The 14,557-nt window shown below is 51.7% G+C and overlaps 8 protein-coding genes across 8 annotated transcripts; 4 read left to right on the top strand and 4 right to left on the bottom strand.

Moving 5' to 3' along the window:
• Positions 1–167: 167 nt before the first annotated feature.
• On the top strand, positions 168–3,153 carry TRUGW13939_01980 (uncharacterized protein; the record flags this gene model as incomplete). Its single annotated transcript, XM_035485176.1, has 4 exons — positions 168–619; positions 682–1,016; positions 1,079–2,991; positions 3,043–3,153. The coding sequence occupies 4 exons, from the start codon at positions 168–170 to the stop codon at positions 3,151–3,153; spliced, it is 2,811 nt and encodes a 936-aa protein (XP_035341069.1).
• Positions 3,154–3,338: 185 nt separating this feature from the next.
• On the bottom strand, positions 3,339–4,151 carry TRUGW13939_01979 (uncharacterized protein; the record flags this gene model as incomplete). Its single annotated transcript, XM_035485175.1, has 1 exon — positions 3,339–4,151. The coding sequence occupies one exon, from the start codon at positions 4,149–4,151 to the stop codon at positions 3,339–3,341; it is 813 nt and encodes a 270-aa protein (XP_035341068.1).
• Positions 4,152–5,670: 1,519 nt separating this feature from the next.
• TRUGW13939_01978 (uncharacterized protein) lies at positions 5,671–6,057 on the top strand (the record flags this gene model as incomplete). The annotated part of the gene is made up of 1 exon (XM_035485174.1): positions 5,671–6,057. The coding sequence occupies one exon, from the start codon at positions 5,671–5,673 to the stop codon at positions 6,055–6,057; it is 387 nt and encodes a 128-aa protein (XP_035341067.1).
• On the bottom strand, positions 5,683–6,132 carry TRUGW13939_01977 (uncharacterized protein; the record flags this gene model as incomplete). The annotated part of the gene is made up of 1 exon (XM_035485173.1): positions 5,683–6,132. The coding sequence occupies one exon, from the start codon at positions 6,130–6,132 to the stop codon at positions 5,683–5,685; it is 450 nt and encodes a 149-aa protein (XP_035341066.1).
• Positions 6,133–6,518: 386 nt separating this feature from the next.
• Positions 6,519–10,196, top strand: TRUGW13939_01976 (uncharacterized protein; the record flags this gene model as incomplete). Its single annotated transcript, XM_035485172.1, has 1 exon — positions 6,519–10,196. One exon carries the CDS (start codon positions 6,519–6,521, stop codon positions 10,194–10,196), a length of 3,678 nt encoding a protein of 1,225 aa, XP_035341065.1.
• Positions 10,197–11,336: 1,140 nt separating this feature from the next.
• TRUGW13939_01975 (uncharacterized protein) lies at positions 11,337–11,699 on the bottom strand (the record flags this gene model as incomplete). Its single annotated transcript, XM_035485171.1, has 1 exon — positions 11,337–11,699. The coding sequence occupies one exon, from the start codon at positions 11,697–11,699 to the stop codon at positions 11,337–11,339; it is 363 nt and encodes a 120-aa protein (XP_035341064.1).
• A 54-nt stretch (positions 11,700–11,753) lies between these two features.
• Positions 11,754–12,599, bottom strand: TRUGW13939_01974 (uncharacterized protein; the record flags this gene model as incomplete). Its single annotated transcript, XM_035485170.1, has 1 exon — positions 11,754–12,599. One exon carries the CDS (start codon positions 12,597–12,599, stop codon positions 11,754–11,756), a length of 846 nt encoding a protein of 281 aa, XP_035341063.1.
• Positions 12,600–13,191: 592 nt separating this feature from the next.
• On the top strand, positions 13,192–14,118 carry TRUGW13939_01973 (uncharacterized protein; the record flags this gene model as incomplete). Its single annotated transcript, XM_035485169.1, has 1 exon — positions 13,192–14,118. The coding sequence occupies one exon, from the start codon at positions 13,192–13,194 to the stop codon at positions 14,116–14,118; it is 927 nt and encodes a 308-aa protein (XP_035341062.1).
• Positions 14,119–14,557: the final 439 nt, after the last annotated feature.

The raw sequence follows: 14,557 nt of genomic DNA, 5'->3' as shown, positions 1-14,557 counted from the left end.
TGATTATGTCGGATGCTTCGGTCAGAACACTACTGTTACTGTGAAAGGAAACAAGACGCGCGCGGTTGCTCCGCACAGCCGCAGTTTTTTTGGTCTGAAATAATAAAAATAATACACGAATTGAACGGAATACACACACAACACATACACATACACAACTAGCAAACATGTCGTCGATGCGAGGCCTCGTCCAATTCATCGCCGATCTGCGGAATGCGCGAGCTCGGGAACTCGAGGAGAAACGCATCAACAAGGAATTAGCCAATATCCGCCAAAAGTTCAAGGACGGCAGCTTGAATGGGTACCAGAGGAAGAAATATGTGTGTAAGCTGCTGTACGTTTACATTCAGGGTTACGATGTCGAGTTTGGCCATTTGGAGGCTGTCAATTTGATTTCTGGAAAGAACTATTCGGAAAAGCAGATTGGGTATTTGGCGGTCACGCTGTTCCTCCACGAAGAGCATGAGTTGCTGCACTTGGTTGTGAATAGTATCCGCAAGGATTTGCTGGATATGAACGAGCTCAACAACTGTCTTGCTCTGCATGCCATTGCCACCGTTGGTGGACGAGAATTGGGCGAAGCCTTGAGCTCGGATGTGCATAGACTGTTGATTTCTCCGTATGTTTATATATATATATATATATATCATATTGTTCTAGACGAATGACTGACCATCGCAGAACATCCAAGTCCTTTGTGAAGAAAAAGGCAGCGCTGACGCTTCTTCGTCTCTACCGCAAACACCCCAGCATTGTGCAGCAAGAATGGGCCGAGCGAATCATCTCGCTGATGGATGACCCTGACATCGGAGTGACGCTGTCCGTTACCTCGCTGGTCATGGCCTTGGTGCAGGAGAATCCCGAACAATACCGGGGAAGCTACGTCAAAGCTGCCCAGCGGCTGAAAAAGATTGTGGTTGATGGCGAAGTGTCGGCTGATTATTTGTACTATCGGGTTCCCTGTCCGTGGCTTCAGGTCAAGCTCCTGCGGCTGCTTCAGTACTATCCGCCATCCGGTATGTTTTTCAATTCTATTCACCTAAAACATAGCGCGGGATTGGATAACTAACAAAAGCAGAGGATACGCATGTTCGAGAATTGATTCGCGAGTCGGTGGAACAAGTGATGAACTCGGCCATGGACGCACCCAAGAACGTGCAGCAGAATAACGCACAAAATGCAGTGTTGTTTGAAGCAATCAACTTGCTGATACATATGGATACCGAAAAAGCTTTGATGATGCAAATATCTTCACGTCTAGGCAAGTTTATCCAGTCGCGCGAGACTAATGTGCGCTACCTTGGACTCGAGGCAATGACGCATTTTGCCGCGCGGGCAGAGACGTTGGATCCTATTAAGAAGCACCAGCCCTTTATTCTCGGCTCGCTGAGGGACCGCGATATCAGCGTTCGCCGAAAGGGGCTGGATCTCCTTTACAGCATGTGTGACGTTACGAATGCGCGTCCTATTGTTGCCGAGCTTCTCTCGTACTTGCAGTCGGCGGATTACGCAATCCGTGAAGAAATGGTGCTGAAAGTTGCGATCTTGGCGGAAAAATATGCTACAGATGCACAGTGGTATATTGACACATCGTTGAAGCTCATTTCGCTGGCTGGCGACCACGTGAGCGACGAGGTGTGGCAGCGAGTTATTCAAATCGTCACAAACAACGAAGAGCTGCAGGCGTATGCGGCGGACAACCTGCTGAAATATCTAAAGGGGGACTGCCACGACAGCCTCATCAAAATTGGCAGCTATGTGCTGGGCGAATTTGGGCACTTGATCGCGGAAAACCCAGGCTCTAGTCCTATCGAGCAGTTTTTGACGCTTCAGCCGAAAATGTTTACGTGCTCTGACAACACCCGCGCCATGATTCTGTCGTCGTTTATCAAATTTGTGAATCTGTTCCCGGAGATTAAGCCGCAGCTACTACAAATGTTCCGGCTATACAGCCACTCGCCAGACCCGGAATTGCAGCAGAGAGCCTTTGAATATATGATGTTGGCGAGTATGCCAGCGGACGATCTCCTCCGAACGGTCTGTGATGAAATGCCACCGTTCTCTGAACGGGCGAGTGTTTTGTTGTCGCGGCTGCATCAAAGGACAGCCGGCACGAGTGATAAGCGCACTTGGGTTGTGGGAGGAAAGGATGCCAACACGGACAAGCAGGAGGTCTTGATGGCACAGAACACGGGGCTGAAGCGGACTTTTACCACGATTGTCAACGGCGGACGCAACGGAGTTAACGGGTCAGCCAAGGGGGCATCGAATGACCTTGCTGGGCTTGACATGACGCCAACCGGAACGCCGGCACCCAACCTCGCGAGCGCTGCTCACTTGAGTCCCGATTGGGAGTTTGGCTTTAACCGACTGTACTATGCGGATGAAGGCGTGCTGTTTGAAGATGCGCAGATCCAGGTGGGGTTGCGTTCTGAATACCGCGCGCATTTGGGTGTAGTGAAGATTTATTTCACCAACAAGGCGGCGTTTCCCATCGGTTCCTTTACGACCACACTGGACAACCCATCGGCGCCGAGTCTTAAGATTGATACGAAGAATTTGCCGGATTCGTCCATCGCTCCCGGTGCGCAGGGCCAGCAGACGCTGTTCTTTGAAGCTCATGGACCCTTTGCCGACGCACCGACAATCCGCATTTCATATTTGGCCGGTGCGCTGCAGGCATACACTTTGCAGCTACCGATCCTGATGCACCGGTACATGGAGCCCTCTGAGCTGACGGTCGAAGACTTTTTCAAACGCTGGCGACAGATTGGCGGAGCACCGCTAGAACTACAAAAGACGTTTGGTGTCACAGGCAAGGGCCGGGTGATTAGCGAAAAGTTTACGAGGAACACGGTGGCAGGGTTCCGGTGGCGAGTGCTCAGCGGCGTTGATCCCAATCCGAGCAATATTGTGGGATGCGCGGTGTATCAGATTGAGAATGGCAAGACGGGGTGCTTGTTGCGGCTGGAGCCGAACTATGAGAAGAACGTACGTACATGATTTCTTACGTTTATTCATTAGAAAACTAACATGGGATAGATGTACCGTTTGACCGTGCGGGCAACGCAAGAAGGCGTTCCCCAGATTTTGGTGCGCCAGATGGAGCAGAAGCTGTCGCAGGGGGTTAGCAGTGATGGTCTAACTGATTGATACGAGCGAGCGTAGTGTTACTGCATAGTGATTCGAGCATGAATACCTGTACATATATTTATTTACTGGAAAGATACCTTGATAAATTGTTTTTTTTTTATCATACAACAACAACAGCAACAACGAATAAACTAAACTCCATGCGTGCATCATAAGTCATACTCATAGCCATTCATCATTTTTTTTTATAAAAGGGTTGTCTTCTTGGCCTCTTCTTTCGACGGCCTATCGCCAAAGATCGTCGTGCCAACGCGCACTTGGTCGCTGCCCAGGGCAATGGCGCCTTCAAAGTCTGCGCTCATCCCCATACTCAACTCGAGGTCGTCTTCTTGCAGCCCCAATTCCTTAACCACAAGCTCCTTCGTCCTTTTCAGCGCCACAAAGTCTTCGTTTTCATCCTCTCCACTGCTGGTAGCATGCGACCTGGCAATAGCGCCGATAGTCATCAGGCCCTGCAGTTGCAACTCGGGGCATTGCTCACGCACATGTCGACACAGCACCGCCGCCTCTGCCGGTTCTACGCCGGCTTTGTTTGCTTCTCCAGAGGTATTCACCTGCACAAACACACGCAACCGCGTCTCAACCTCGCCTCCTCGATCGCTACGCTCCGACCAGCCCTTGTTCAGCAACGAGGCCTTTTTGGCGGTATCAACACTCTCGACAGCCCACAGGCCGCGAACATCGCGCGCCAGAGCGACGCATTTGTTCGACTGCAGACCACCGATGAAATGCCAGCGGATCGATGGCGGAAGCACGCGTGATTTTTCGATGAGTTCTTGCACGTAGTTCTCGCCAAAGTGCAGTTGTGGAGGAGACGCAGAGGTATAAAGGGCGAGGATGTCGCTGGCCGGTTTGAGTTTGGAGACGGCGACCAGGCGGACTTTTTTGCCTGGAGTAGTTGTAGAAGAGAAAGTGGTGGAGGCGGCGGCCACGCGGGCGGCGACGTTGGTCAGGTTGGCGAGCAGGGTTGCTGTGCGAGGGGGGGATGCAGCCTGCATGGTGGCCTGTAGGGTCGTAGTAGTGTGGTTGTATGTGGTTTTGTTGCTATACAGATACAGACAAAAAAAAAAAAAGGGTCGGATGACGGCCCGATTGGTTGAATTGGATGCCTGAGGCAGCAACTAACTTGCTGTCCGTCTTGACAGTCTATAAAAAGATTCACCACTGCTATACTATAAATAAAAATCAAACACGAAACAGACAAAAGTGAACAATTGGACGAGAAGCGTTTGTCTCGTCGAGAGTTCTCGTCCAATGCATCGTGCCCAAGCCGCGCTGTGCTGACAGGCTGAAACGCAAGGCGAGACACAAGCGCTCGCTGGGCGCTTATTTTTATTTTTTGAAACACACTGTGCGACAGCAAAACGAGTGCGCGACAGCCATTCACTTGCAAAAGACCCTTGCGGGATCAAACAGTTGAAAGTCTGCATGAGTAGTAAGTAGTACGTAGTAGACTACTACTGCACTGCAACCTTAGGGCTTGATCGGAATGCGCGCCAACTTTATTCTGGCGGACGAAAGACAAAAGTTTTTCAATAACGATTACGATTACGATCACAAAGCCTAGATGATTGCGATCGTCTTGGGATCGGGGTGATCGATGCAGCAAGGCATAAAAACTTTCAATGATGACTTCATCTATTGACGATCCGATCGATCTCTGTCTGACACGACATCTTGGCGAGGAGAAGAAAAGTCAGAAAACCCAGATCAGCCAGACTAGTGCAACACGTCTCCATCTGCAGCCCACGCAATCCACCAGCTTCGTCAGCTAACTCCCCAAACCGGCTTTTGGAACTCTTGGGCTTTGGGGCTTTGGGGCTTTGGCGATGGCTGTGCGGAAGCCCCGGGAGAGGGCGCTTGCTTGGCCGGCGAGTCAAAACGTTACGCCCAGACTGGTCAAGAGCATCCAGTTGCTCTTACAAGTTACAGTCCAAAAACCGTTTGCGGCGGCGACTCCCGACTGGCTCGTTCGTAGACGCCGATGAAGTCACGCAGCATCAAGCCACCAAAACGAATAATATTCTATCTCTTTTTTTTTTTCGGGTCCGCGTTCCGCACCTGACCTGACCGCTGCTTCGATGACGAGCGAGACTGGGCTGGGCTCCATAAATTTAGTAGGGACTTTGCATTTATTATTTATCTCGCCCTTTCTCCTCTTTCTCCTCGTTCCTTTGTCCCTGTTGTCAGCCCACGAACGCCAAGCAGAAGAAGGACTATTGAATAGTTTTTGTTCCTCCGGATCGTCCGGGACCAGAAAGGAGGCCCCTATTACCACACTCGGTGCCCCATAAGAAGACGTGAGCTGCCTGCTGGTTGGGCTGTATTGTTATAAAAAGAACAATATATACTCTGTCGCTGGTCTCTGCATTGAGCTTATCGGACACCCCGAGTTATCGAGCGTCTTTGACAGAGCTCGAGATAGCGGCCATCCCACCTGCCGAAAACGGAAATTCCGAGCCCACTCTTGAATCGCCACATTGCAGAGAGAAAAAAGAGACAAAAAAAATAATAAAAATGTGTCGCTCTTCACTCGCCCTCTACACCTGGTGCCACTGCCAAGAGTCCCAACTGGTCGAGCCCTGCCACTCGGGCGAAGTCTCGCCCAGTGGCAGCTGCGACTCCATGGCCAGCGAAACCATCCAGCTGCACTGCTACTGTAGCTACCACGCCGAAAAGGGCTTTCGCAGCGCCCACAAGGACCAGAAGAAACTGCGCCGCGCCGACAAGAAGGAAAAGCGTCGGTCCTTTGGCAGTGGTAGCACCACCAGTGTCGAGTCTTTCAACAGCGACGCCAGCGCCAGCAGCGCGGCCAGTGCTACGAGCAGCACCATGCGCGCCCTGCCTCTGCGCCTGAAAAAGGGCTGGAATACCTTGCGCAGGCTGAGCTTTGATCAGCACTAGACTGGTCGAATTTGAACTTGGGTTGGTTGGGTTGGCGTTTGGAGGAAAACTCTCTTTACTGGACGTCATGTCCATCGGTCCTTTTTTGTTCTGTTCTTGTTAATTTTTAAAGCATGCGAGGCGTATGGTGTCTGGCACAGCCTCGACGGCAGCCTCCAGGAAATTGTCCATATTTATTATTCCATAGACTGAATACCGAATGAGTTATGATACTGTTACCACTTCCCACTTAGGGCTCTCTTCTCTCACATGCAATAGGCAAAGGCTTGGCGAACGGGTGGACCCAGCACTAACAACTGTCAACGGGGCAACTTGGACTAGGCCTAAATAAAAAAATACAACAACAACACCGCGATCTCCCTTGCTCACTACTGTTGATTCTGTTTTTTTGTTTTTTCTTGGTCTGCTCCAGCACGACTGGCAGCGCATGTGTTGATTCTCTGCGGTCTGCATCTGCAGCCATGGCAGACCACCCCCCCTCGCCCTACGCGTACACCCCCGACCGTCCCAACATCGCCACCGACCTGGCCGACGACTTTCACCATCTGACCCTGACATCTGCTCGCTCAGTCAGTCCATTGCCCGCGTCGTCGCCGACCCCAGACCATCGCTCGCCCAGTCGCGCCTCGTCGCGCGTTCGCAATGTTTCCTCCACGAGACCGGCCTCGTCTAGGGGTGTCCTGCGCAAGACCCCCAGCACTGCTTCGCTGCGAGACGAGCGCCGCCTGTCGACCCCCGGCCTGCAGAAGCGTGCATCAACAAATTCTCTCAGGTCGGCGAGTATCAGTCGCGAACAACAGCCGAGCTTGTCGCGCCGCTCCTCGTCCAATCTGCTCAATACCATGTACTCGCCGCGTCCGTCGCTCGAAGCCCCCATCGAGGTGCCCACGGCTGCCTCTATTGCGGCAGACCATTTCAAAGCCGAGATGGGACGACACGATACCGCCGATATGAACTCAAAGACTATGGTCGTCATCCAGGACGCTTGCTACGGCCATCGCTACGCCCGCCCGTATACCAGCAAGGATGGGCTCGCCACCATTGTCGAGCGTCCAGAGCGTCTCCGTGCCAGTATTTTGGGGTTGTCTACTGCGTATGTGCGAGTTGGCAAGCGACATGCTGGCTCGTCGTTTGCGCCTCATCCGGACCTTGATCTCGGCCTCCTTCCGCCGCCGCCTTTTCACATACGAAAATCGACCAGGGCTGTGTTGTTGACCTCGCCCGCAGTGACGTATGTGCATGGCGACAAGTGGATGGGCAATTTGAAGACCATGTGCGACGCTGCCGAGTCTCGTCTAGAACTAAACGGCAGAGAGATTGTCCGGCCGCGAAGCGCTGGGCGCAAGGACAGCGACGAGAAGCAGCTTCACGACGGAGATCTTTATCTCTGCCCAGAATCGCTGGACGCTTTCCAGGGCGCTTTAGGGGGTGTGTGTGATGCGGTCGACACTGTACTCAGTGACGCCACTACAAAGCGAGCCTTTGTCTGTATTCGCCCGCCTGGCCACCACTGCGCCTCGGCCGACCCGTCTGGCTTTTGCTGGCTCAATAACGTGCATGTCGGCATTACGCATGCTGCCATGACCCAGGGCTTGACGCATGCCGCAATCATTGATTTTGATCTTCACCACGGAGACGGGTCTCAGGCGATTGCCTACAAACAAAACGAACAGGCCTGGAACTTGCAACAGCGCGGGGGAGCCACAGCGAGGAACGCGGCACCTTGTAAAAAGACGGCCATTGGGTATTACAGTCTACACGATATCAATTCCTTTCCTTGTGAGAACGGAGAAGCCGAAAAGATTGTCAATGCCAGTGTCTGTATTGACAACGCCCATGGCCAGTCTATCTGGAACGTTCATCTGGAACCCTGGAGGACCCATGATGAATTCTGGGCTCTCTACAAAAACAAATACGCGGCCGTGCTGGAAAAGGCACGCGCATTTCTGCGCTTCCACACCCAGCGCCTCGAAGCTACAGAGGGTGGCCCGGCCCCCAAAGCTGCCATTTTTGTATCTGCCGGCTTTGATGCAAGCGAGTTTGAAGGCGCCGGAATGCAGCGACACAAGGTTAATGTTCCGACGGACTTTTACGCGCGATTCACCGCGGATATTGTCCGACTTGCTGAAGAAGATGGTTTGGGGGTTGACGGTCGTATCATTAGTGTGCTGGAAGGAGGTTACAGCAATCGAGCGCTGTCCAGTGGAGTTTTGAGCCATCTCTCGGCACTGGCAGATACGGGAGGGAACATGCCCCAGCACAGTCGTTTGGCTGTCGAAATGAGCGAGCGCTTGGGATGGGGTAATGGAGATGTTCAAGAAGACGAAGCTCAGTCTGGACCAGCCTTTGAAACGGACTGGTGGGCCACGCATTTCCTCGAGGAGCTGGAAGCCCTGGCGTTTCCACCACCACCAGCCACGATCAAAAAGACCCTGAAATCGACCCCGACCTACTTTTCCCCAACGCAGGCCTCGATTGCCAAAGTGGCGATTCCGTCCAAAGAGCGCAAGCTGTCTTCAACATCTGCCATGGACGACGACGCGGAACCCCTTCCAGAAGTCGACTGGGCGACATCTGCGCACGAATTATGGAAATACCTCATCCCCAGCGACCGCGAGACAATGAGTTTCCAGTACGAAGAACTCAAGGCCCGCGCCGCACTGGCCAAGAAGAAGAAAATGGTGGTGGTGGCGACGACGACGACTCCCGAAGAACTGCCATCAACGCCATCAACAGCGACACGTCGCCAGCTGCGCGCGAGAGCGGCAAAGACAACCTCGTCTTCCCCGGACACGCCTGCGCCTGCGCCTAGACCCAGACCAAATAACAAGGTTTCGGCGACTCCCAAAGTCTCGACTCCGCGCCGCGTGAGTGCGCGTAATAGTAGTCGACGGACGACCATTGGCACTGCCAGCGACCTGCCCGAACCACCGACAACAACGCGTCCGTCTACTAATACAAAGGACGACCAACCACGCCGAAGACAGAGCACCACTGCCGCGGAAGAAAACACTGCTGCTGCTGCTACTGAAAACAAGTCGACACCTTCTCGCGCCAGCTCTCGCCCACCAAGCCAAAGCCCCGCGGGAGGTGTTACTGGACGCAAGAACAACAACCGCGAATTATCGGCTGGGGGAGTAGGAGGAGGGGAATCGCGTACATCGACACCCAAAAGACTCGTGAGTTCGGATAAAGCGCCGCCGCTGCCCAAGGTGCCGTCGCTGTATATGAACATGAACAAGGGCCAAGCTGGTGGATCAGCTGGTGGATCAACTGATGGAGGGGCAAGAATGAAGCCGGAAGAAGAAAATGATGGAATTGAGCAGCTCTCGACCGGCGTGAAAAAGTTGAATATCAAACTCAAAGTCCCGCCGCCGCCGCCTGAGGAGAATAATAGTACGCCGCGACGAGAAAGAAAGTCGAAGACGCCTGATCCACAGAAGTCGAGGAAGACGACGACGACGACAACAACAAAAACGGAGCCGAAATCGGTATCAAAACCGAGCAGTAAGCGCAACATCGCCGCTCCCAAAACAGTTGAAAAGCCAATTGCACCGAAAGCAGCAGCACTACCACCACAGAAAGAAAACGTCGCCACGGGGGAGTACGAAGTCCCTATCAAGGTTGAGATTCCATCGGAGCCAGACGATAGCAACAGCACGTCAATATCCGGGCTGGAAGGGTACCAGGGTTTTTCGAATGTGCAGCCGCCGGTTAATCACTATAATCCTCTTCATCAGTATTCTGAGAATAGTGTTGCTACTCCTCTTTCGCCGCTGTCGCCGTCGCCGTATGGATTTCCGGGTTCGCAGGTTTATTATTCGCAGCAGCAGGAGCCATTGCATCAACCACTGCATCATCAACCCCTGCAGCAGCAGCAACAACAACAACATCAAATGCAAATGCAAATGCAAATGCCACCCACGCCACGTCAGAATCTGCCAGTATTCACATCAACCAGCCAAATCCCTTTTGCTGCTGCTCCTCCACCAGCCCACGGACAAGGTTACGGACAAAGTCACGCACAACCCGTCGTATACGGCCAGCCGTCAATAATCCCCCAAGGCCCGTTTCTGCAGCAGTTTGACGGCGACGACCAAGCCGAGTCTCGACCTAAAAACAGCACACAATGGTCTTGATTTTTGTTTTTTTTATATGATTTTTTTTCCATTGTTTTTTAATGTTGTGTCTATTATGTCATGTAGAGTTAGTTCACTGGTCTGTCATCCATTTGATACCCCTTTTAGCGTTTCTGTATAGCAACTGGGAATGGGTTTTCATGAATTGGGATGGACGGGATAGGATATTAATGGGGCGTTTTTTTTTTTATATAGTTCAAGTTGGTAGGATGATAATGTTATCTGATGAGTACGGTGTATACAATCTAATAACCTTGACTCTGCCCTTTCTCATCCATCTGTCATCACCACCCACCTAACTACTACTGAAATACATGAAAATAAAATTCAACAATGCTCACACCGCTCATCAACCTGGACGTCCCGGACAATATACCTCGGCGCCGGCGTTTTGCAAAACGTCATTTTCCCAGTCTTTTGTGAGGCTAGATTGCCGCATCGATGTGGTACCTGCTGATATGGATGGCCGCAGACGCTTGCGTAGTAAATGTATTAGCCGCAGGTGCAGTTGAGTGGGTTGTTGGGGCTGTTGATGAGGCGCTTGGGGAGGTCGGATGGGATTTGGTCGGGGGTGATTTGGGTGGTCATTTTTTTTTTTTTTCGAGCTTTAAAATATTGCGAAGATGGATATAGAGGAGGGAAATGTTGTAGAATAGTTCAATGTTGATTGATGCAACATTGAAGGAGGGGCGGGGTTGGAAGTATAGATTGCGGCACTACGTATTTGTCATGGCTATTTTGTAAAACTCAAACACGCAGTTAGGCGTTAACACGTAATCAATAGGCTGAGAAATTTTGTTTAAAGTATTCTAAAAATAACACAGTGTAGATGATTTGTCTACATTTCTTGTCTCTTGACGCCCGGAACAACTTAATTCTCTAGCCGGCGCCAATCACCTGGAGGGGCATCCACTACATGTACGCTTCAAAGCGGTACGTCAACTAGATAGGTGTAAATGCTGATGCAAGGAACTACATGTATGATAGTTTTCCTTGGAGTTTTAGTTACTGTTTCTCAGAATCCCAGAACCTTGATTGATACTTCTTTTTTTCGCGTTGATACCAACTATATAGATCTATGCTTCCGCGTTCTTCCCACTTGCAATGCTAACCTCCCATTCAAAAGCCTGACGACCGATATTATACAGAACCCCCCGTAGCCTTTTTCAGCAATCTGCTCTGTGGCGGTCTCTCCCAGCGAAAGCAGTACTGCCCCAACCGCAATGCTTCACGTCTGAGCCGCGGACCCGTTACCATCCACGGCTTTCCATCCGCGGTCTCGCCCATCTGAAAAGGCACACTGTAATCCGGCGGAGTTGGTAGATCTGGCCATGTGATCCGATTAGGCGCATTGAGATATGGCTGCATGTCTACTTTCTTGTTGTCGGGCGTTGTTCGTGTGGCTACCCAGTCGTTCAAAAACTTGCGCAGTGTCGGTACATCGGTGTCGTCTGCTAGTTGGCGCTGACACGTCCATTCTGGAAGACTCTGCACCATGTCCATGTTTCGGTCCCAGTGCGGGATACTCGTAAAATGTGTATCGTTTGTGATGAGCTCTTACAGCGTGAAAACAACAGCAGTCACGTCATCTCGTCCCTCCATCAAGCCCTTTTCCCCAGATGCAGCCCAGTCAAAGTCAAAAAGCAGCAGCTTTTCAGTGTCAGGGTCAATGAACAGATTCCGGGGTGCAATGTCTTGATGCATAATCCCCAGTTCCAGGTTGAGAAAATCGACGACTTGTATAAGCTGCTGTAGCCACTCGAACCGTAAGGGGGCCTCGAGATTGTCGACAAGCGTTCCACCAGCAATAAACTTTGTTGTGAATCCAATCACGCGAGACTCGACATCTTCAAGCACAACGCGATCAAGTGGTAGGATATTGGGATGCGGTGGCAGGCTTTTGTAAACTTTCAGTTCATCCCAGGCCATCTTCAGTCTTCGCGGTTTTGCCATGGCGTTAAATTTGAAGACAACCTTTTGAGGCTTTCCGGATTCATCATCATCATATGACGAGAGGTCCACACCTGGCCCAAGGCGATCCAGCTCTTGAAGTTTGGAGTGCTGGATTACACGGCAACCGGCGAGTGATTCAACACTTGAAAAGGGCAGATATCCGATAAACACGGTATCGTCCTCTTCCGGATCTGTAGAGATTCCAGTAAGGAGCCCATCGTCGTCAACTGTCACCGCGCGGACCTCTGGTGAGAGGGAATCAACAAATTGTGTCAGAACTGGAATCTCGACGTCCTCTTCTGGTGGAAAGAGCTTGGCTGTGCCTTTGACCTTGATCATGCGCAGTTGATCCCAGTCCCAGACATTACAGTGGGTTTCGGTCTTGGGGTTTTCTCTGGTGCCAAAGTAGCACTGGCCCTCGGAGAAGAATCTCTGTTCCGGTTTGATCATTGTCAAAAGGAATACCCAAAAGAACTGATTTTGTATTGCACATCAATCCTGGGAAATACCACTTTTTGACTCCATGGTTGGCTCTAAGGGTTCGAAGCGACTGGCTACGGGGTGGTCATAGCGGCTAAGCAGTGACTAGCATATATTCTGGGCGTTAAGAGAGCAAATCATTTGCGCCAAAACCATTACAATTATTTTTAGAATATTTTAGAGAGATTGAGAGAGAATTTCTGCCGGGTATAACTTATAAACATACACTATTTTTAGTAGTAAATAGTGTATTCGTAGAGCTAGGCAGATAGAGGGTTGTATATCTATAGCAACGGAAAAGGGACATTATTGCTTTCGCTGGCAGAGACCGCCACAAAGTAGGTGAAAGGGACTAAAAACAATGCGGCGGCCGATTTATAAAGACCATATTATTAATATACCCACATCTCATTCGTAATTCTTGATGTGCCTGACAGACAGTGGCAAGTATAGGCCGATTAAGTAAGCGGCACTAAGAAGGTTCTCCCCGCAGCTGGAATGTCGGGGAAGCCCGATTATATTATTTATTTACGACCGCTCGCTACGCTCTACACCACCCACCATGACGGACAACTCCAGCTTCACGCCCATGGCCGACACCGACCTCGAGGCGATCGGCCGCAACTGCCAGTACGAGTTTTGCGGCCAGCTCGACTTTCTCCCCTTTCGCTGCGAGTCGTGCCGCGGCACGTACTGTCTCGACCACCGCACCGAGACGACTCACAAATGCGCGCACGCTGGCGAATGGGCACGCAAGCGGCGAGAAGCTGCTGCTGGTGGACCTCTTGCAGCACCAAAAGCTAAATCTTCCGTGTACAACACCGACCAGTGCTCGCATCCGGCGTGCAAGTCGCTGATCAACACGGCCACGCGCGTCGGCGTCCACTGCGACCAGTGCAATCGCGACTACTGTCTCGACCACCGGCTGGGCGAGCAGCATGACTGCGCCAAGCTGACGCCGTTGGGGGCGCGCGTGCGCAGCAATAATAACAATGCGAAACCGGGCGATACGATCCGGTCGATGTTTTCCCGGCTGCGGGGCGTGGGCAAGGACATTTCAAAGACGACGACAATCAAGCTGCCGTCGAGCGTGCAAGCCAGGCTATCCTCGTCGGCGACAGGGCGTGGCGCCGTGGCACAGTTGAACCAGATGAAACGGACGGCCAAGGGCGATGCCTCGGTGCCGGCTGACCGGCGCATCTACCTGCATGTTGTGGGCACGTCAGACCGGCCCACTACAAATAATGAGCCCCCCATGGGCGATTTCTTCTACGATGCGCGGTGGAAAGTCGGCCGGGTGCTCGACGACGCCGCCCGCAAACTGCGCATTGAGAATGTGAACAATCGTGGCGGCGGCGAGGAGGCCCGGCTGCGCGTGTTCCATGTCGAGGCGGGCAAGTTTTTGGAGTTTTCGGATGCGATTGGCGACGTGACGTCGGGGCATACCGTTGTGCTGTTGCGGGGGGCCGGGGTGCTGCTGGATAAATAGCTTCGTTTTCTGTTACTTGCGTTTGCATGGCTGTTGCATAGCATAGCTGTTGTTGGCAGCTGCATGGCGATTGATTTTATGAGTTGTATGAGTTGTATGACTACGGCACGGATTTATGACACATTCCGTTGGTGGCTTTGGCCGGTTTTCGGATTCGACGAATAATGGATAGTAATCAAGGAAATTTACGACAAGGAATGCTGCATGCAGGGCGGGCCAAAAATTAAAGAATCATCCCGTCTGATTTTTGGAAAACTCAAAAATGAGCCTTTTGGCGTTGGCGATCTGCCGCTTTCGTCGTTTGTGTGTTATTTCCGGGCAGGGCTGAATCAAAGAAACACAGTAGTATGGAGTAGGAGATGCTAACTAGTATCCAGTCACTGGCTGGAACCTGCAGGTTAATGCCAGAAGATATTCCCAATCCAATAAATATTAATAA

The sequence above is a fragment of the Talaromyces rugulosus genome, chromosome I, assembly GCF_013368755.1.
Source record: "Talaromyces rugulosus chromosome I, complete sequence".
Classification (NCBI taxonomy): domain Eukaryota; kingdom Fungi; phylum Ascomycota; class Eurotiomycetes; order Eurotiales; family Trichocomaceae; genus Talaromyces; species Talaromyces rugulosus.
This window is presented reverse-complemented; position numbering and strand designations above follow the sequence as displayed.